We start from the raw sequence: 22,610 nt of genomic DNA on the forward strand, positions 1-22,610 counted from the left end.
TCTGGGTATATTTTGAAAGTAAAGGGTAGAAGGATTTAGGCTTTAGATTGGGGAGTCAAACTCCAAGGTTTTGGGCTTGAGGTAGATCAGTGCAGGCATACCTTAGAGATAATTGCGGGTTGGATCCCAGAGCACCAGAATAAGAATGCATCGCAATAAAGTGAGTCGTAATCTTTCTGTTGGTGGACAGTCTTGCCCTCAGTTTGTAAAGAATGCAGCACTTGGGAAGCGCAATAAAGAGAAGCACAATAAAACGAGACATGCCTGTAGTTACCAAACAACAGCCTCCTGTTGTTGTAAAAATTTAATGGAACATAGCCATACCCATTCATTTATGTATTATCTGTGGCTGCTTGCCCACTACAACAGCAGAGTCAGACAGCTGTGATGGTTATGGTATGCAGAGCCTGCCTACAATAATAATTATATGGCCCTTTCTGAAAAGTTTGCCAACCTCTTAAACTAGACTAAATGGAAGAGACATTTATTTTAATTGGGAATATAGAGATGGGGTTGAGGTCGGGTAGATTTGGAGATGGGGTAGGAATTAAGAGTTTAGTTTTAAACGTGGTAGGTGTGAGTTGCGTATTAGACACCCTAGAGTAATAACTTGTAATAGACATCTCTAGTAACTAGTAAAACTGAATATTTGACTATTGTTCTACATGTTTCATGAGTTCTGTTATGGTCCTTTACACATTTACTGACTGGATAAATACATTTTTTTGAAGTGAATTGTGGTGTTTCTCTAAAATGCTGTGTTTGTCTTGCCTCTCCATATTTTCTGTGTCCAAGAATTAGACTTTGTGCAAAGAACTATTCTACTTCTGTAATATGTTTTATTTGTTGAATGACTTTACTGAATGAACTAATAAACAAAGGAGCAAACTGTGACTAGATACAATAAATGAATGTAAAATGTGGGTTATGGTGTTTTATGAGTTCTGCTTTTCTTGAATTTTTATACCATTCCTGTGAATTCAAATAATAAAGTTTTGAAATTGAAAATAAGCCCTGTGAATTTAATATAGATACTTTTTTCTTTAAGGTTAATTTTATCCTTTTAACTTAGTGGATAAAAGAAAATTAATGAAATAAGATTGATTCATCCTTTCAGTTTTACCCATTTATTTTTTTCTGAATTAAAAATTAGTATGAGTCTGACTAAGAGTGTGGCATTGTCTCTGTCTTGAGTGATTTTCAGTATCAGTTTGGTAAAGATTTGCTTTGAAGAGCCAGTTTTGTATATTTAGAAACTGGTCTTTTTTAAATGAAGGATTTTAAAGATTAATTGGATGAAAAATCAGCAATTTTTCTTAATATTTTTTTATTCTCTGGCTGTTTCTCAGTAACTTTTGTTTCACTTTAGGTGACCTACAGAGAGCCATTGACTTGTTCACAGATGCCATCAAGCTGAATCCTCGCTTGGCCATTCTGTATGCCAAGAGAGCCAGGTGAGAACGAAACAAAATAGCATCCTCTAGTGAATAAATCCTGTCTGCTTGTTTATTTAAATAGAATTGCTTCTGTGGCAGTCCCCAAAGTGTTGTTGTTTTAAATGAATACTTTTTAATATCACACTTATTTTTTAGTGTCTTCGTCAAATTACAGAAGCCAAATGCTGCCATCCGAGACTGTGACAGAGCTATTGAAATAAACCCTGATTCAGCTCAGCCATACAAGTGGCGAGGGAAAGCACATAGGTAAATAATGGAATTTGTTTATTTTTAGAATTCTGTACTTAAATCTGATGTTTTAAAATGTTTTGTAAGAAAAACCAAAGTTACCAGAGGATTTAATTTCAAAGTAATAAGTATATATGCTTAATATGAAGAATTGAGAGAATATTGTAAGGAACAAATAAAAAAGTAAAAATTCTTTCACTTCTTCTATTCAGATAAACCACTGTTAAGGTTTTTAACCACGTTTAGCCAAATCTAAGGAAAGGATTTTTCTCAAAATTATCTCCAAGAAAAGAGAGTGGCTTTTGTTGACTAAACCCACAAATAGTCAGGAGGCTTTGTCTAGAAATGAATGACAAAGATTTATTAAAGGGTTTCAGGGTTTGCAAACCAGAAACACAACTAAGCAGTACCTAGAGTGTTCTGAAGGAGAAAGAAAAGCTGAGAGTTCTTAAAGTAAAAAGTACATTCTTAAGAAGAATCAGTTCTACATTGGTAGCCTCTGGGTTGGTCCAAGATGGTAATCTCTAGATGTCCTCTGGTCTAAACAGTGGAACATTTTCTTCTTGAGGTCATTCTGAAGGTTTGATGTATATCCAGGCATTAATGCACAATGCAGTGATGTGTGTCCAGGTATTGATGCAGGACAGGAAATTTCAGAAGTTTAAGTTCATGGAATCAATTAAAACAATTACAATCATTTCCTCATGCCTCAGCCCACTTGAAGTTAATAATTTAGAAGATTGACCAAAGTGACGCCATTTTATTTCTTCACTCTGTTCCTCACCTAGTATCAGTGTCCTTACAAATTTATCTTATTTTCAGACTTTCTCTTTGTAACTTAACATTAAACAACCAATATATTATAGAAGAAGGAATTCACTAGCCTCAAACTAAATCAATCAATGCTAAGTCACCTGAATAATTAGAGAAAGGGGAAAATAAAGGGGTGAATTTAACCCAAATTAGTAATCATTCCTGCAAGCAAAACTTAATGTTATACAAATGGGTATTTGTAGCTTGGGGATGAAATGTCCAATGACATTAACATCTTATGTGGAATGAAAAGATGCTGTCCTTCAAGTATGGGTGGAGATGAAGATGGATATACCTTAGGACAACTGTGTTTAGGTGACTCAAAAAAGTAGCTCTAGTGATTATGAAGACACACGTCAAAGATATAGGTGAAAGGTTGGAATAAAATGTATTAATGCTCTGTTGGTACAGGAGAGCTCATGCATTGTCGTTGATTTTCTTGAGACCCCCGTAGTAAGTAGTTGAGCATTTCCATGCCTTTTGGTACAACAGCATGAGCTCATCTTGTACTTTGCTTGTCCTAGACTTGGAACAAACCATTTTTTCAGGAAACCATAGTTTATTTTAGTGGGGATTGTATTTATAGAAACTAAAGTTTGTCCACTAGATATTGTTGCTTCTGGGATATCATTACTTACGTCATTTCAATGGACAGAGTTAGAAAAAAAATTTTTAAATTATGATTTTAAGGCAAAATGGAAACTTTGAGTTTATACGATATTTTTATTTTTTATTTTTATTTTTTTATACGATATTTTTAATTAAAATTCAACATTAAATATTTTCCCTTTTATTTTGTTTTATTGACACTATTCTCCTAGAGTCAAAATCTTTGTCCCTACATTTACCTACTTTGTTATCATACCATATACATAAAATTGTTTCAAAAGCATACTTCAAAGATAATGCACTCTATAAAACTTAAAAAAAAAACATTTTATCTTTTTTCAGTTCTTACTTATATCCCACTTAAGATATACTATCAAAATACTGTTTTAAATTACTTGAATTAATTTTTTCTGTGTGGTTTATGTTGTCAGTGTGATAAACAGTTAGCCTCTCTTTATTTCTGTTTGCATTCAGGTGTAGAGTTTACTTTGTTTCTGTCCTTTCTAGTTTAATTTTCTTCAAGTATGTAGAGCATTTTCATGTTTACAGAGTCAAAACTGAGTTAACAAGTATACCCAGAGAAGTCTCATTTCCATAGCTATCCCCCGCTTCATTCTTACCTACCCACACCAACCTTTAGTTTCTGATTTATCCTTACTCTTTTTTTTCAAATAAAATGTGTATACATGTATTGTTTTCTCTTACATAGAAGGTAGCATGTTAAATATACGTCGTGTTAATTGTTCTTGAAGTTTTTAAACATTTTTTAGTAGAAGATCAGGTTTATAGTTAACCATAGAGGAAATTTAAACTCTTGTCAAATTTTTATAAAGTGGGTCATAGGAATTGAATTGGTTCATGAAAATTTATGGTTCAATGTTTAACTTAACCTCAAGTATTTAACTTAAACCTCTTCTATAACAATCCATTTTTATAATAAAGAAGAAAGACACCATGCTACATAAGTGAATGTGTGTAAAAGGCTCCTAAAATGAGTTTAAATCTGTTTCAGACTTCTGGGCCATTGGGAAGAATCAGCCCACGATCTTGCCCTTGCATGTAAATTGGATTATGATGAAGATGCTAGTGCAATGCTGAAAGAAGTTCAGCCAAGGGTATGTTCAAGTAGAGAAAGGGAGAGCCACACTCTAATGCTCCATAGCTCTAGCACTTAGCCCTGGCAGTAATTTACCTGCAAAACAGATGCAAAGAAACAAACATTTAGAAATTATAATCTGTAATCACTGAAGTTTGTGGTCAACTCGGGACATTTCAAGTATGCATGCTTTCATTTTTCATGCTGTATTAATAGCAAGTTCAGTTGTTTCCAAGTCTCCAGAATTATAACCGAAAAAGAAATGAAGAGGACATCAATTTTATAGTAAGGAAAGAAATAGAAAATCTATAAAATGTGACCCAAGATTGAATCCGGTCTGTCCTTATTTATCATAGGTGTATACAACCACTGTATAACACATGAGTGAGGGGGTGTTTCTGCGTTCCTGGTGCGCGCTTACTTGGCCCTGCAGATGCAGTGGCGGGACACCTGGAACCGTGGCTTCCAGGGTCCTTCTGCTTGGGTGAGGGTGGGACGGAGAGGGACATCTTGTGAGCGTATTTATTATTTTCAACCACAATTCTGTCACCATTGCTTTGTATGGGCCTTAGCTTATTAAGTTGGTATCTACTCCTTCAAAACAAACATGAATGAGGACCCCGTGGAAGTTAACAAGTTTCAACCTTTTTAAAATGATAGTATTGAATACAAAATTATTCAGAATGAAAATATATTCTGGTATAAAATAATTTCTGTCTAAAATTGTTAGTTAAAATATTTTCAGTACAATGGTAAATCCTTCAGCTTTTTGGGAAGTTACACTGCAAAGAATTTATTCCCAAAGGTTTTAAGATAATGCAAATTTTAATTTACTTTAACTTAAATCTATTACTATCAGAGATTCATTTGGTTTTTTTCTTCTCATATCAGTGTTAACTCGGCAAAGTTTTTGAGTGAGATATTCTAGAACATGAGGTTCTTAAAAAATCATAAGCTAAGGTAATGGTTGAATATGGCTGTCTCACATTTACTTCGTTCTCTGAATAAATAATAGATTTCAAATGTTTGTCACGGATGATGTTCTAGTGTCTGGTACATGTATTTTCTCTCTTAATCCTATGTCAGTTCCATAAGACATATTTCTGGTCTCCTACCCGTCATTGTATGGATGAGGAAACTTAGACTGGTATAGGCATATAACTGGTATATATGTTCCCAGTCTCTACCTTCCAATGGTAGGTATCAGACAGGAACTGTCATGCAATTTTAAACTTCATTGTAATGCATCTAACTTGAAATCCCAGGCTCTTTCCTCTATTTTACAGTGGACTTGTTAAAGCCTGAGTTAAGTTAGGTCATTTTCTATCAGTTAAATCTAACTCAATATTTAGAACTATGTCTTGAATTAAACATCTCTCCACAAAGAAAAGTAGTTCTTTAACAAAACTGTAGATTTTTGTTGATTTTATTCCACTTTCTGAGAGGACATTTTTCTGTGGCTCTTTTTATCCTAGGCTCAGAAAATTGCAGAACATCGGAGAAAGTATGAGCGGAAACGTGAAGAGCGAGAGATCAAAGAAAGAATGGAAAGGGTTAAGAAGGCTCGGGAAGAACATGAGAGAGCCCAGAGGGTAAAGTTTCTGTAGCTAAACCATTAAAAAGAAATAGAGTAGATTAGACCTTTTAGGATTTCATTCTAATTCCTGGCTCTTACTTACGGCTGGATGCCATTTTGTAGGATAACGACAAAGGGAGTTTTCCTTCCCTTTATTATCTCTAATTTGTGGGGATACTTTTAGTCTTTAAATTCATAAGTGATGTTACATTTCACCACTTTATATGTTTGTGTCTTCCTATAATCAGGAATTTTTTCTGGTTAAGTAACAAAAATTGGGCAGTATTATTTGTTTTCTTGAAGATGCTTGCCTTGGTTTGTTAAATTTTGTGATTCCTCCTATTCCAGACGTGGAGTCAGCTATTTAAAATTGACTCGCGCTATTTATTTTTCATTACAAAGTCATATTATATAAAATATAGAAAAAAAGAAGTTGTCCATAATTTATCCACAATATTGTTGCTGTTCTTAAGGTTTCTCCTACTTTTTTTCTTATTAGCTTCTTGCTTGATTTGGGGGATTCTAGTTTATAATTTTTATATTTATATATCTTGATGTCTTTATGACTGGTTATAAGTGAACTTTATGCATATTTCCTTTCATTTTGTCTTTAAGAAAATAGCAAAAAACAAATCAGTAAATCTCCAGTTGTATTTGTTGTTGAGTGATGTAGGGAAAGTATAGAAAAGATGAACCTGGGAAATAAAAGTAACGGCAGTTTTAGTAATCTAACCAACCATGTGCTTTCATTTGTAATTTAGAAATAGTAAGATTTAGTTTTCATAAACATGGACAGATATCAATACTGGAAATTGCTTTCCATGTTTTTTTGTTTGTTTTTTTTCCCCTCTCCCAAGTAAAAATAAAATAAGTACTTAGAATCATTATCAAAAGTAATGCTCATTGAGAATCCAATTGGAAATTTTGGGGGGGTGTCATATTGGTGTGTATCCTTTAGTTCATTATTTCCAGTTGAAATTTATCATTCTTGTAAGTCCTGTAACTAGCTTATTTTACAATTTTTTTCGTGGTTTTGCATGGACAGCTGACTTTTTCCCTACCTGTTAAATAAATTTTTTTTCTCTATTAAAGGAGGAAGAAGCCAGACGACAATCAGGAGCTCAGTATGGCTCTTTTCCAGGTATTTTTTAAAGAAAAATTAAACCTGTTAGTATTGCAAATAATTGGAGAATATTCTGATACGTTTATTATATTTAATACTATTAGTTCCCAGGACACTGAAGAAATTTTAGATTGTTAGCCTTTAGAAAATTTTATTCTAATTGAAAATTTTATGTTACTGGAAATACATATTTTCTTCACACTTTGAGCAGTATACTTTTTAAAAATAGCTAAAATTTATTGAGGCCCTAAGCACTGTACTTTATTAAAAGACTATAAGAATTGATTATGATGCTTTCTAAGTATTTCTAAATAGCTATAATGAAATTTTGTTCCATTGATATTCTTGAGATACTAGGTAAAAGCACTGTGTGGAATTAAGCACAAAAAATGCTTTGAGTCCTGTGTAAAAATAATACACATTCTTGCCTTCTTGCAAATGGTCAAGTGGTCAGAAATAACTGGCAAGGCAAAGCCAGTGACATCAGAGGCCTATACAATACAGATGGAAGAGTAAAAAGGGCACTCAGAGAATAATTTTTTAATACTTTCTGAATGAGGCAGCATATAATTTATAAAAAGACCAGGAAGAGATCTTTTTAAATTCATTCTAATGGGGAATCAGCTACTTTCAGCTGTTTAATAATAACCAGCTTTCTCTTAAGGGTTTATAGAGGCAGCTACATACTACTTAACGCTTATATGCCATTGGTTAAAACTTGTTACATGGTCAGAGGCTACAAAATGTAGTCTCTGTACTGAAAGGTCACATGACAAGCAACTGAAAAGAAAACGTATATTGGGGATGATGTGGATTTTGAGAAAAAGGCAAGAAAATAAATTTTAGCTCATGTCAGGTACCTTTGTTTTAGAAAATCACTAATGTGGACTAGTAATGGAGATCATTTTTTGTTACATACATTTTATTACCTAGATTTGACAAGCAGACAGGTTAACTTGTTACCTTGGGCTAGTAATTGTTTTGTGGGTAGAAACTAGTTTTTCAAAGTCAGTAGAAGCAGCAAGAGAAGCTAGAAGTTGTTTTCAGACCTCTTAGATCTCTCTAATCTCTGATTGTTATTTATGGGCATGTTCAAACTGTTGAGCCAGGTGGAGATGACTTTGTAATCCATGTTTCTTTTTAATGGTTTGGCTATAGTGACCCTTGATCTGTAGAATACATTGTTACCTGTATTTCCCTTTAGGATGCCCCTATATTGGCATAATTGTTATTTCAGAATATCTCCAGTGGACATAAAAGTTTATGGTAGTGAAAAACTGGGTAGAAAATAATTTGGGTTTGTAATCTAAAAACATGCTGGGAGAATTAAATCCTTTTTGCAAGAGTGTTGTTCTCAGTGTGAAAAAGGAACACCAGGAGTGCTTGTTAAAAATGGAGATTTTCCATTTCACTTTCAGAAATTTTGATTCTGTCTGGGGTGGAGATAAAAGTCCATAGCTTTTTGTAACAAGCATTCCATGTAGTTCTTGAAGGAAAAACTGTCCTAGAGGAGTATAGTTTTGTTGTTTTTTTAAGAGAAAATTTGAAAGTAAAAGTTGTATATTGTTACATCCAGTTAGAATGTTCAGACTATTTTGTGTTTAGTAGCACCCTTGTTCTTTGTGTATGCACACACATGTATGTTGTTTTAATCAGTAGTGTCAACGTAAGAAACATCCAAACCTGTAGAGAATTTTTATAAGAGTTTATTTGAGCCAAAACTGATGACAGAAAGATCTCAGATGATAATGATAGTTTTGCAGTTTCTTTTGAGCATTTGGAATTAACGAGGGAACATAAGGAAGATTACATGGAGGTGGGAGAAAGCAAGGCAGGGATTGGGTGATTGGATTATGGGAGAGTTAAGATATTGTGCTCTGTTGAGGGTGGTTCCACTTACTACAAAGATATGTTAACCTAGAAGCACAAAAACAATGGGCAGGGCTTGCTTAGGGCAAAGATGAACCTTTTGGTAAAGAGGTTATATAACTGAGGTGGGACTGCCCCATTAGAAATTTATGACCAGATCCCCTTGTGAGGTTGCTTTCTGTAGAACCCCTTTTTCATCCACAGTAGAAAATAGTATACTATCAGATTACTTAGGTATTCGTTGGGTATCTGTACAGTTTTTTCATTTATTTTTGCAGGTGGCTTTCCTGGGGGAATGCCTGGTAATTTTCCTGGAGGAATGCCTGGAATGGCAGGGGGCATGCCTGGAATGGCAGGAATGCCTGGGCTCAGTGAAATTCTTAGTGATCCAGAGGTTCTTGCAGCCATGCAGGTAAAATTTGAAAAAACAAGTTTTTTGAACTTTATACAACTAAGGCATTTCTTACGTAATTTTGTAGAGACAAAAGTTACTCTGTTAACCATGTTTTATTGATCTGAATTACCAAATAGCTTTTTAAACACCTGTGACGTTCATTTCCCTTTATTAAAATGAATAGCTTTTCAAAAATTGGTTTGTAGGAAATACTTTATACTTGTTGGTAATTATATCCAGTAGTCCTTTTCTTTGTATCAAAATTGTATATGCTTTTTTCCATTAGTTAAAGTGAAATAATTGAGTTTGACTTCTAAGTACACATGAATAATATTTATACTTCAGGGACTTGCGCAAACCCCAGTTAACTTAGCCACAACAAAGAGGTCTAAATGAGGAGATGGGGTTTAAGATAATAAACTTGTTGACCCATAGAACACTTTTTTAAATGCTAAAATAAAAACCCTCCTTTCTTTGCAGGATCCAGAAGTTATGGTGGCCTTCCAGGATGTGGCCCAGAACCCGGCAAATATGTCAAAATATCAGAGCAACCCAAAGGTGATGAATCTCATCAGTAAATTGTCAGCCAAATTTGGAGGTCAAGCGTAACGCCCTTCTGACAAATAAAGCCCTGGCTGAAGGAAAAGCAATGGAGATCACCCAGTGGATGTCGCAATAATACAAACCAGTGTACCTCTGACCTTCTCATGAAGAAAGCTGGGGTGCTTTGAAGAGAATCCCTACCCCTCTGCCCCAAATGCAGCTGTAACATTTTACAGTGCTTTGCCATAGGGTATTTGTTCAGATAATGTTTTCCTACTAGAAATTACAAACTTTAAACACTTTTAAACCTTAAAAATATTTAAAAACAAATTAAAAGGGTATGTAAAACCCTACATTTTTCTTTAATCATTTCGGTGTTTTCCTTTGAATTAATTGGGCAAAGAATATACTTTAGTATGGAAGATTTATTGCTCAGTTTGAGTGAAATACAGGTTTATTAGTGGGAGGTAAATATAAGATTTAAATAGATAAAATTTTAGTTGGATATATGGTTACTGAAGCATTTTGATTTGTCTTTTTAAATGCTTTATTTTAAAAAAAAAAAAAAGATTTATTTCAATAAAACTACTGGGACCACCAGTATTGCAATAGGACCTGGGTAGGGACTGGAAGAGTGGTAGAGTTGTAGGCGTTATGAAAGATTCATTGGCAGGTGGCAACAATCTTACTACATTTTATATAACATGTACCCTTTGCAGATGCATTTAAATCTTACACTGCGGTGAAGGGATGGTTTTTATAATGCAGTAAAGTTGGATTATGTTGCTCTCTGTTCTTGTCTGATACATAAAATAAATGTTTCATATTATTTCCTTGCAGGGGAAATAAGGGAATACTTTTCTTTTTATATTTCTATATTTTAAATTACCTTTCCTGGTCAGAAAATGCCCAACTCTTGTTGGCTTTGTACTGGTTTTCAGATTCCCCTACCCTCATACTCTTCTTGGACTAAAGAGAGTCCTTTTTCACTAACATCATCGGTAGTATCATTCACAGCATAATTGTGCAAGCATATTTAATGCTGGGTTTAACTTAACATGTAATACATGCAGTGACTATGTAGGGCAGTACCCATAACAGCTGTAGTTTCTTACTTGGTCAAGAGATGTCCTGTTTGTTAGATTTCTGCTTCGGTGGTATCTTCTCATATCAGAAGATGTTGGAAGGAGGGATTGATTCCCTTTGGTGGCGTTTGACCCTCTACTTAGGAAGTACCAATTGAGCTTATGTTTGTATTTTGGAGAGTATGAGGTTTGAGTTGAGATTCATAGAGAGGAACCTAACTTCTCGATCCAACTTGAATTATAAAATTGATGAGATCCATGGTTCTTCATTGTAGAATTGTTGGCGTTATGAAAGATCCATTGTTTTCCTATCCAGCTCTTAAATACTGCAACCATATTTCCACCTCTCCTTTTGCTCCTTCCCTCTCCAAGGATAAAAAAAAAATGATAAATTTTTGGTTGTACATTTTCTATATTGAATAAAACTAAGTCCAGGCACTGTACCAGGAATTTCTAGGTTTCTTTGAATTAAAATGCTAGTGTTTAGAAGCACTTTCAAGGGATGAGACCCTCTGTGCTTACCTTATTTGAAGAATCTGGTAGGAGCAGTGAAGTAAATTCCATGGAATACATTTTTGAAATAGCACATCTCTGAAATTATAAGTTCATTCAGATTCTAACCCTTTGCTGCACACAAGCACATAGAAATGTATCTGTTACATGAGTGAGAAAAAGTTGTATGCTAATTGAGCATGCTTTTTAAACCCTTTAAAAATACTCAGCATATAAACTTGTGTTTGAGCTTGCCAGTGTTCTTTTTGTTAATATGTGTTCTCCTTTCTCTGTGAATAACTCAAGACCATTTGCTTCTGGATTCCTTACTTGATTTGATTTACTTAACTATACATTACCTAAGTACATTCTAACATTGCAGATATTACCATAAATGGGTAAAAGTGGTCTTCTGAAAACATGTCCTGTGCTTTTAGAATTTTAAGTTCCACATATACAAAATACATTCTTCATTTTCATTGAAATTCAATATAATTTCTAAGTACATGTTCTTGTGCTAATAATGCTGTAAGAAGGAAAAGTAAAGGAGTTTTTTCTGCTTAAAAATATATAGTTATTGGCTATTTCTAGCTACATTACAAATAAAGTATGGTTTCAAACTGGATATTGACTCCCCCCACCCTTTTTTCCCTAGCACATGTTCTATTAATTTTATGTCTCTAGCACTCATTTACTGAGCATAGTAGGTTTCAGATTATAACAAAAATAGGACCCACAAAAATACATTAGCCTAAGTAAAACAGCTTTAACTTTCAAGTAGCAGTCCAGAGGTAAGCAGTTCTGTACTCAGAAGGTTGTAGCTTCCATTTCTGGGTCCAGAGGTACTTGCTCTGGTCGATCTATCCTGAAGTAACAGGCGAGGGCTCCAAGGAATCATATGCTGGGATACTGAGGCTAATATATGGAATTAGCATTTTATTACTTATCATATCCTATTGGTCAACTTTGTCTTGAGACCATATGTAGCTGCAAGGTAAGCTAGAAAATAATAGTCCATAGGTGTGTGGTCATGTGCCAAACGAAAGGATTACTAGAGAAGACCTGGGGTGGTTACTGGCAGTCTGCCACACTAGGAAATACTGGCCTAATGGGATACAGGGAGAAACAACGTACATTTTAGAGATTGGCTCATATCTAAAAGGAATGCACCCAATTAGGCACATACATCAGGTAAATAGTACTGTGCCAAGCACTTTGTAATCAGTTTGCAAATACTCAGTTCTGATAATGATCATAGGTAGTTATTAATCTCCATTTTATACAGATGAGGAAATTGAAAGTACTTAGTTGTCCAGGATAGCACCTCTGATGATTCAGGGAGCTATGATTCTCACCAAGTTTGTAGCTTCAAAGTTTTCCTCCTAAATTCTATGCTCTGCGGCCCTTTTCTGTACCAGTTGCTTCTTGCAGAATTATTCATTACTTCAAGAAATGCAAAACAAGGCCGGCCCGGTGGCTCAGGCGGTTAAAGCTCCGTGCTCCTAACTCCGAAGGCTGCCAGTTCGATTCCCACATGGGCCAGTGGGCTCTCAACCACAAGGTTGCCAGTTCAATTCCTCAAGTCCCGCAAGGGATAGTGGGTTCTGCCCCCTGCAACTAAGATTGAACACAGCACCTTGAGCTAAGCTGCCTCCTGGATGGCTCGGTTGGAGCACGTCCTCTCAACCACAAGGTTGCTGGTTTGACTCCCGCAAGGGATGGTGGGCTGCGCCCCCTGCAACTAGCAACAGCAAGTGGACCCGGAGCTGAAGCTGAGCTGCGCCCTCCACAACTAAAATTGAAAGGACAACAACTTGGGGGGGAAAAAAAAGTGCAAAACAACTAAAATGTACATTTGAATATATAGTATAATTGAAGTGCTTGGTCCACTTGTGACAGGCCCAATAATAGAGACAAGAAAAAAATAGTTTAAAGTTCAACATTTACAACCAATAATAGCATACTTAATAGGGTTGAGGAAGGAAAATAATCCTGAAGTCAATAGGCAACAAGTAATAGTTAACAATAGCTATGAAACTTCAAAAAGGGCAAATTTAAATTGAGTGTGGCATGTCCAGTTGGCAAAAATTGAAACTATCTTGGCAGTTATTCAGTGAGTTTTTGTGTAGTGCTGGTGGGAGTAAATCCACAATTTTTATAAAGTAAAAATTTTTGACGTTCCTTTTAGGTGAAGTCCTAATTTTAAAACTATGGATTCTAAGTATTAGACCCAGAGTAGCAAACAGGTAAATAATATAAGTGATGCTCTGAAAAATCTAGATATCTGGTATATAATTAGGATGTCCTTAAGTTCACTCACCCAGATCACTAGGACATTTCTGATTGCAGTGGATAGAGATCTTAACCAATGGTGATGAAAATATTTTCTACAAAGTTTGTGAAGACATGACCAGGTAGAAGCAACATACATGAAATCAGTTCTGGCTAGGTTATTTACAGAATGACACTGAATTTTTTATGTTGATACTTGTATAGTTTAGGGAGCCCTCTAAGGAAAATAACACTAAAATGTAAATGTAAAAGTGTTTAAAATAAAAGAAAAACCATGATTTTTAAAAATTGGTAATAAAGTTCCATTTAATTGAAGTACCTACGTCAGAGCTACAAAGTTCCCTTTAATGCGTCAGAGCTACAAAGTTCCCTTTAATGCGTGATGTACCTATGTAATTGCTACATTTTTGCTGCATACTCATATGACGACTCTAGTGTTTTCAGTAGAATAGAAAGAATTCCATCTTGACCAGAATATTTTTTGACATGCTATCTGCTCTAGGTTCGGGGCCTCCAAATGGGAATACTGAATTCTATTGTGTTCGATTACCATCATAAAGAGAAAATACTGATTAAAGTGTGTTTATAAATCTACACAATCCAGTATTCTTGACGAGAGAGCTTCCAATTTGATTAGGAGTCAATGAGAACTGAGTCCTCTGCTTAAGTTTTACAAAGACTAGGTTGTTGCAGTGCCAGAATTATATCTTCCCTGGCCTTTTGGATCTGCGGCTTCATGTCATGACCCAAGAGAGTGATGGGAGTATTCCTTGAAGCCATTCCTACAACAGGATGTCTAGCAGTAATTTAATCATACAATAAATAGATACCACTAAATTCATCTATGTGTTTCCCCAACTCACCTTTCGCTTAGCGTGTGGTCACTGTAGCACCACCCTAAATGAAGGGGAGCTTAAGTGGAAAGTGATCTTAACCAATGGTAATTAAAATGTTTTGCGAACATGACGAGGTGAATTGTTCCGACCCACTTCTGGGGAGTAAAAAATGGGATAAAGGGCATAAAGCACTGAGTCTGGCAAGTAGTCAACACTCAAGAATTATCAGTGAGGGTATTAACAAAAGTAAACTTACTGGTACTGAAACTGGTTGAGACGTTGGTACCCCAGTAAAATGAAGTTAGAGTCTGAAATATTGTCTCTCACAAGGTAACTTAGACTGCTGTTAGAACTATGGTTTCTCTAGTTCTGTGTATTTTGGTTCATAACATGAAAATTTTTTTCTTAAGTACAAAGTATAGCTACATAAATTAGCTTTTGTAATCCTCACAGCAAGTGAAGTTTTTAGTACTGTATTAACACTCATTTCACGGAGGAAACCAAGGTTGTCCTAGTTGTCAAGGAGTATGTTCCCATCTTCACCTGATCATTTTGACCTCAAGTGCAAGTTCTCTTCCCACCACACCCCAAGGTGTTTCAGAGGGAGAAACCTTGCCCAATCAACATTTGCTTTTCCTCTTGGCCAAAATACTAGCGAGAGAAATTCGAGTCAAGTCTCAGATAAACAGGAAGATGTAAGTCGCTCATCTTGCTTGTCACCAACTTGTATCACGGAGGGGAGAAAAAGGAAGTCGTCTAGCCTTTCTGAATCCCCAGTGTTCTATGAGGAGGTGTGAAGCACAGCTGGTCAGGTCGCGGAACACGAAGGAACTCGCGTTCGACCGAGGAGTAAAGTACCGACCGGCTGTTCGCACCACACTGCTGCGCCCCGCGAACTCCCCGGGAGCCAATCAGCGCCAAGGGGGCGTTCCCAGACCCGCCTTCCCTCCCCGGCAGCCTCTAGCCTGGAAACAGGGTGCCATGTGACCCGGAAGTGGTTGTTCGGAGGAGGCGGACCTGAGAGGGTGCAGTTCGTGACGCTCACGCCCGGGGCTTCAGCTCTTCTTTCCTCACTCGTGTGGCTCCGGCTCCTGCGGGGAAAGTGTGACTGGGTCTGAGGGAACCGCACCAATGGCTTCCGTGCTGTCCTACGAAAGCCTGGTCCACGCCGTGGCGGGAGCCGTGGTGAGGCGGGGTCTTCAGGCCCGGGCTGCTGAGGGGTGTGGGTTTTCTCTGGGGTCAAGTCCTGGGATATGGCTGGGGGATGGGGATGAGAGGGAGATCCTATTGGTTGGGGGTCTCTTGTTGTGACTGTGGGATGGAGAGGAATGGGGCACAGGCGAGAATTTGCTGGAAGAGTTTGGGGTAAGGGCCGACACATCCTCCGCCCCTGGCTACCGCTCTGGCCTCTTAGAGAATATCTGGGGTATAGACAGTGGTGGTCCCACATACCACAGGGAGCCGAGCAGAAGGCCATTGCTGTTTTCTTTGCCTTCTGAAATTTAAAGGCCAGTCTTCCTCCTACCCCACGCCCACCGCACACACCAGCTTCCTCTCACTGGGCCAGAGGAAAACCTAGGTGTCATGCTGTGTTGGTTCATCACATACTCAACTACAACGTATTTTCACACACTTGGCCACAGGCAAGTGGAAGTGCTCAGCTGGTAGGATATCGCTGGCCAATATTATTGGTAGGAGTAGATACATCTTTTTTTATTTTTAATCAGGGTCAGAATTACTGTCTACCACAGCTGTGGGTTACTGTGGGGTAGGTGTTTGGTTCTTGGGCTTCTGGATGTCTCAGTTCCATATGATGCTCCTACCTTTTCCTTGAAACTTTCCACTCTTGTCTTGGGTTCTTCCGGTTCTCATCTTATTTCTCTGACGGCCCTTATATCCTTCTCTAGCTGTCAGTACATACCTGTGGCATTTGGAATCACTGTGACTTCAGAAGAATATCACTGAACCCTCTCCTTTTAGCCCCCACCCCCAAACTCACAGAAAGTTCATGTTCTGTACAGACTAATCAGGGTCGAACCCCAACTCCATTATTTGTAGATAGGTGGCCTGTAAACTTCACTTTCCTAATCTGTAAAGTGGGGTATTGATACCTCACAAAGATATGAGAATTAGGTGACAGTGGTTCATGGAAGTGCCTGATTCGGGAGTCTTGGTTCATTCGTTAAACTAGAAGAGCCTTTCAGCCAGTGTAAAGATGCTGAGTTGGAAGCTTGCTTGACATGCTCTAAAATGGGCATGGAGTCATGTTTCTGGAGTGGGGGGGGGGACAAAGAGGCAGATAGGTTTCAGGGGACCAAATAGTGAGACTTTAACTCTGAGTGGGAAAGAGCTAGCTAGCTCTTGGGCGTTTAGAGCATGCAGCAACTTGCTGATTTACATTTTACACATGATCACCTTGGCTGCTCTGTCGAGAATAGACTGCAAAGGAGCAAGGGTGCAAGTAGGGAAACTGTCAGGGAGCTATTACATCATCTCAGGCAAGAGCTTTTGTTGGCTTGGACCAGGATGGTAGCAGTGGAGGTGGTGAGAAGTGATCATTCACCTGGAATATATTTATAAAATAGAGCCACCATGGTGGATTGGACGTGGGGTGTAAGAGAATGAGGGTTGGTTGACTCCCAAGAGTTTTTGGCTTGAGCAACTGGAAGGATGACGTTCCCATTTACTGATATGGTGAAGACTGTGAAGGAGCAGGTTTTGGGGAAAAGATGAGTTTGGTTTTGGACTGGTTAAGCTTGAAATGCGTAAGAGTAGATGAGCTCACCAAGGAAATGAGTGTGGACTGAGAAAAGTCTCAGAGACTGAGCCTTGGTGCCCACCAGCATTAAGAGGTTAGGGAAATGAGATAGCACCCGCAAAGGAGACAAAGGAAAGGCCAGTAGGGTAGGAGGAAAACTAAGAGAATGTGGTGTTCTGAAAGTCACATGGAGAAGAAGGATGTAGACCAACTGGATCAGATGCTACTGATGGATCAAATAAGATGAGGACTGAGAATTAACCATTGGATTTATCAACATGAAAAATCCAATGGTTAATTGAGAAGACCCGTTTTGATGGAATAGTGGAGTGACTAATTGGAAAGTATCTGAGAATGACAAATGTTTGTTCCTTTTATCTCTCAATAAATGCCATTCATTCAGCATCTTTATTGAGTGCTTTCAATGTGCCATGCACTCTTCTAGGTGCTAGAAATAGAGTGGAGAAGAACGCGGTATTTTTCTTCATGAAGTTTTCATTCCAATGGACGAGTCAGACAATAGTTGAGTAAACAAACATACAAAAATACCACTAATTTTAGATAGTGTTAAGTGTTATAAAATAAGTGTTGGCAAACTTTTTCTGTAAGGATGCAGGTGGTAAATATTTTAGACCTTCTGTAAGGTCTCTGGCACAGCTGCTCACCACTGCCTTGATAGTGTGAAAGCAGCCATTGACAATATGTAAATGAACGGGTGGGGCTGTGTTCCAATCAAATCCTATTCACAAAACCAGGCAATGGATTAGATTTGGCCCTTGAGGCATAGTTTTCTGAGCCCTGTTTTAGAGAATGACTGGGGGTAGAGGTGATAAATTTCTGTTTACCCTACAGAGACATTTCTATGTTTTCCTCTCCTTGTTGCTTATTTTTCTCTTGTTGAAAGTTCTGCTTGAAATTTTGCACACTGAATTTGTCATGGTTTTTCTTCCTCCCATAAGCTATGTTAGATTATTCAATAGATGGACCTGTAAGAATAATTTTTTTTCTCTTGCTTTCCCTTGGGGCAACACTATTCTAGCACATATCTGAGTGAGAATTTGCATTGTGTTTTGTTATTCTTTTGAGTGGTGGTCCAGAGTGGTGGTCAACTTTTCGCAGACCTCTTGTATGAAGGTTAAACCACATAACACAGGCCCTGCTTTCTTCTGGTTGCTACCAAAGGAAAAAAATTTCACAACAAATATGTCACTACAGTTGATGAGAAAAATGGCATTGCTTTTAATGGTGTGGTATTGTGTTGATGGCTGTTGTTGAATTAAATGTTCTGAGCCTGATGTTCAACCAGAGCTTTGAGATGATCAAGAAGTCAGCTTAGCATAGTGGCTAAGAGTGTTTGGCTCAGGCAGCGGGGGTCGGAACCCTGGCTGTACTCCTTCCCAGCTGTGACTTTGGTTTAAGCTCCAAGGCTGCTTGGAGTAGTTGCTTCTCTCCAAAGGATTGTTGGATCATTAAGATAATTGATTTAAAACCTTGTTGAGTTGATATGTTTCATGTTTGCTTTTTCACTTTCTTGCAAGTTCTGCATTCTCACATCAAGTGTGGTGTTATGCATACACACACACATTTAAAAAATTAGAATAAACAAGTGATTTTGAGTGTTTTATGGCACACCATGGAATAAATGCAGATAATCTCGAGTATTTGAAAACCAGAATTGTACTGTTTCAGGGTAATGCTATATTTCTAATTGATGACTGTTATACAATTAATGACCTCATAAGTAAATAATTCTCAAATTTTTGAGTATAGATTCATAATTTAATTTTTTTGGTTCTCATTAAATTAGCTTTGAAAAGCAGATTTTATTTGTAAAAATGTACATTTATAATTAAAAGAGATTTTATTAGTCTAGAATTTGAAAACTGAGATTGGTTGGAATTGCCTGGGGGGTTTAAACACTGAAACAGACTTTGGAATTATAATGCTAATAATTAGTAACTTTCGGGGGACTTTTTCTATTATTTGTTTTTAGATGTTTTGCTTTTTAATTTCACCATTTATGTTTTAAAAGAATTACATCTCATTGAATAAATGCTGACTTAAAATTTTCAAATCACACAGAAATATGAAAGTCATCCTTTCTCCTTCCACTCCACCTATTACTGCTCTTTGACTCAGAGGCCAGATGTACCTATCCTTACAACTGTGTAAGAAAGCTTATTCAGAGCACTTTTTTCCAGTTGGTGTCAGAAGGACAAATTAAGTGCAACTGTCTGACTCTAGTTCATACACTTAACATTACACTGGACTTTTTACCTTAGAGACAGAGTAACTGTATTTTAGAAGTAGAAACAAGTAACTTGTTGATTTTCTGTACAAGGCCTTCTGGATATAAAGGTTGGTGAAAGAGTCCCTCTCCTCAACAAGTTTTCTTTAGTGTGTAGTAGTAGACAAGACCGCTGGTGGTACCAAAGAAGAAGAGGTGGGCTGCACCTGTGAAGGTGATGGGAAGCCCCCACGTTGACATATTTAGACCTGATCTTGAAAGAAGAGTAGGAATTTGCTAGGCAAAATGAAATAGGAGGGCAATAGGAGACTTTTAGACAGAACAAAAAGCATATTCAAAGGCCCTAATGTATAAATCAACATTTGGGGAATGTCAGGTTAGTTTTAACATAGGTGGTGTAAAAGACCGAAGAGAGTAGAAGGATATGAAGTTGGAGAGTCTCATACTATGTAAAGATGGTGGGTTAAAGTTTATCAGAAAGTGTCAAAATGTCGTTGTAGCTCCCTCATTCTATTTTCTCTGTGTTTATATACAAATAAGCATTTACAAGTAGGTTTTTTGTTTATATAACTGGTATCATACAGTTTCATACCGTGTGTGTGTGTATGTGTATGTGTATGTTTAACGTGTTTGCTTCAGAATATAAAGCATTTTCCAATGTGCATCAGTTAGGGTTCTCTGGTTGCGAGCTGTAAAACAGATTTTGGGTGATTCAACAAAAAGGAAGTTTATTGGTAGGCTCTTTGGGAGCTCTCAGGATCAGTGGGAAGGCTGAAGACTAGAAGTAAGAAGGAACCAACAAGCTCCAAAAAGATTTCTGAAGCAGTCGCTGGAGAATGTTTGTTGGGCACCACCACTGGAATCAGTGGGTTCTGTCCCTGTTTCTTCTGCCCCCGAATTATTCTGCTCAAGATTCAAAGTTTGATAGCTAACAGGGAGAGTTCCTGTTAGCCATCCTCAAGGTCATATGCCCACCCCTTGACTGTAACAGGTGAAGGGTGGGCACCTGAATTTACCATCGTACCAAGATTGTATGCAGTGGGAAGAAGTAAGGAAATCAGCCCACCCTTAAGAAAAGGGAATGATGCTCTATGGCCCAAAACATTAGATATCTGTGGTATCATGTCATTAAAAAGATTTCAGAAATCAATCTTAAAGGTTTTTATGCAGTCTTTATTGTAATTGTTTTGCTAAGTTTTTGTAATACAAGGACAATAAAATTTCACTTACTGGATTCTCTTGAGAAGTAAATGTGGTTACACTTGTAAAGCACCTAATACAATGCTTGGAACCATGTAGTAAGGCCATAATTATTTTTTTCCAGATACAGTATTTGTACCCAGTTTTAGAAATTCAATGGAATTGAAATTTTCTCTCATCTGTTTAACTCTACCCACTCCCTTCACTTGTAGCAGATCTCACTTTTTACTCTAATTACAAAATCAACTGCATTTGTACACATATTTCCCTACATTCTGCTTGTTCGGGAAAACTGAGACACATTCAATCTTTGCTACCGTTGATCTTGATCCTCCCCCGTTGTCCCAATTCCAATTTTCTTTTGGGTCTTTGCTCCATTAATTTTCACCTATTTCCCTTAGCTTTAATCTTTCTCCAGTGTTCTCGTCCCTTCAGCCCTCAAACACGCTCAGTCCAGTTGTGTCATGAAACCATGCGGATCTGATCTGGAGACTCTTCCTGTCTTAGCTGCTGCTCATTCCCCTTCCTTTATGCTAATTTTATTTAAAGAATATTCTGTACTTGTTGCATCTCCTCCTCATCCTACTCTCACCACTGTAATTGTTCTTTAGAGGCCATAACTGACTTCCTAATGGCTTGGTCTGCTGACTCTTTTTCCATTCTTATTTGATTTGACTTAATTTATATTATTTTACACTGTTGACCCTCCTACCTTTGTGAAGCTTCTGAAAGAGCAGTTACTCTTTATTTTTTTTACTAAATAACAATTGCTCTTTTGGAAGGAACTTAAGTAACCATTACTAATTTTAGGGCCCTAATTAATATTGAATCCTAGTGCTAAAAGATGCTTTAGAAAGGACATATAGGAACCAATATTTATTGGGTGCCAACTGTGTGCTGGATACGATGCTAGGTGCTTTCCATAAGTTAATTCTCACTCCTCACAGCGACTTTGGCAGTTAGGTATTGGTCCCAAAATTACAAATGAGGAAATTGAGGCATGGAGATTTCAAGTTACGTACTATACGATATGTATAGCTGACACCTGAACCTTGGTTTGTTTTATTCTAAAGCCTATGCTCTTTTCATTAGACACTCAGGTGTATTATCCATTAGGCCTTTTTAACTGGATATGTTTGTCTGTCCCTGTATAAGAGTTAGCTTGATTGTTGTATCAGGAGAAAGACTTACATTATTAACTCTGGATTAGGTGAATAACGTATTTGAGTATGAAAGCCACGCAGTCAGTGACTTTCAATCTTTGGAATTTCATTAGCTCAATTATATCCCGGAAAATGTATTTTTAGTTGTTTTTCTTTTCAAAATAATCCTTTTGTCCAATAATGCCGTATACTCCATCAGGAGATGCTGCCCACTGATTTCAGTGGTGCTTCTGTGACTCAACCATTTCTGGACTCCTCTCTGGAAATTGACTTGGGAACTGGCATTAAATTTTATTTTATTCTTACTATTTTTTATCCTTTAAGGGTTAATAAGCATTTGGAAACAGTTGAATTTGGTGACTTGGTTGGTAGGCCAACCCAGACATCATTATTTGTACTTAAAAGGCATGATTCTCTGCTTCTGTGTTTATGTGTGTCCCTCTATGTTATTCTGATAAGATTGCACACGCTCAGGGGACCAAGTCTTGACCAGGTTTACCCCATTGTTTCATTCTGACTCTGTAGTATAAAGTATTTCAGCTCAACTCCATGAGTCTTTGTGTTGGCCAAATTAAAAAGTAGACTTTGGATGTTTATTGATCTTTTACAGAAGAGACAGCCCCGAAAATGAGTAACTGTCTGTATTTTGGATATATAATCTGAAATGTAGATGCTAATACATTATTAAGGAATCCAGGTGCCAACTATGGGATTGTTCACAACAGAGAGAGCCAAAAATGCCCAGGAACTTAGGCTGAAAATGATTTTTGTGACTTTGCTTGCCATTTTTATCTCTGACTGGGATCTGTCTCCTAGGCTGCAGTATGG

At 37.2% G+C, this 22,610-nt stretch overlaps 2 protein-coding genes across 2 annotated transcripts in view; both read left to right on the plus strand.

Moving 5' to 3' along the window:
• ST13 (ST13 Hsp70 interacting protein) overlaps positions 1–11,570 on the plus strand; it is a 28,376-nt gene extending 16,806 nt beyond the window's left edge. The window contains exons 6-12 of the mRNA XM_033116065.1: positions 1,370–1,454; positions 1,593–1,703; positions 4,120–4,222; positions 5,679–5,795; positions 6,872–6,920; positions 9,050–9,183; positions 9,646–11,570. Of these exons, the coding sequence (XP_032971956.1) occupies positions 1,370–1,454; positions 1,593–1,703; positions 4,120–4,222; positions 5,679–5,795; positions 6,872–6,920; positions 9,050–9,183; positions 9,646–9,774 (728 nt within the window). The 3' untranslated portion in view covers positions 9,775–11,570. The remainder of the gene's footprint in view (positions 1–1,369; positions 1,455–1,592; positions 1,704–4,119; positions 4,223–5,678; positions 5,796–6,871; positions 6,921–9,049; positions 9,184–9,645) is intronic.
• Positions 11,571–15,411: 3,841 nt separating this feature from the next.
• SLC25A17 (solute carrier family 25 member 17) overlaps positions 15,412–22,610 on the plus strand; it is a 47,795-nt gene continuing 40,596 nt past the window's right edge. The window contains exon 1 of the mRNA XM_033118154.1: positions 15,412–15,598. Within this exon, the coding sequence (XP_032974045.1) occupies positions 15,545–15,598 (54 nt within the window). The 5' untranslated portion in view covers positions 15,412–15,544. The remainder of the gene's footprint in view (positions 15,599–22,610) is intronic.

This window comes from Rhinolophus ferrumequinum, chromosome 10 (assembly GCF_004115265.2).
Source record: "Rhinolophus ferrumequinum isolate MPI-CBG mRhiFer1 chromosome 10, mRhiFer1_v1.p, whole genome shotgun sequence".
NCBI classification, from domain to species: domain Eukaryota; kingdom Metazoa; phylum Chordata; class Mammalia; order Chiroptera; family Rhinolophidae; genus Rhinolophus; species Rhinolophus ferrumequinum.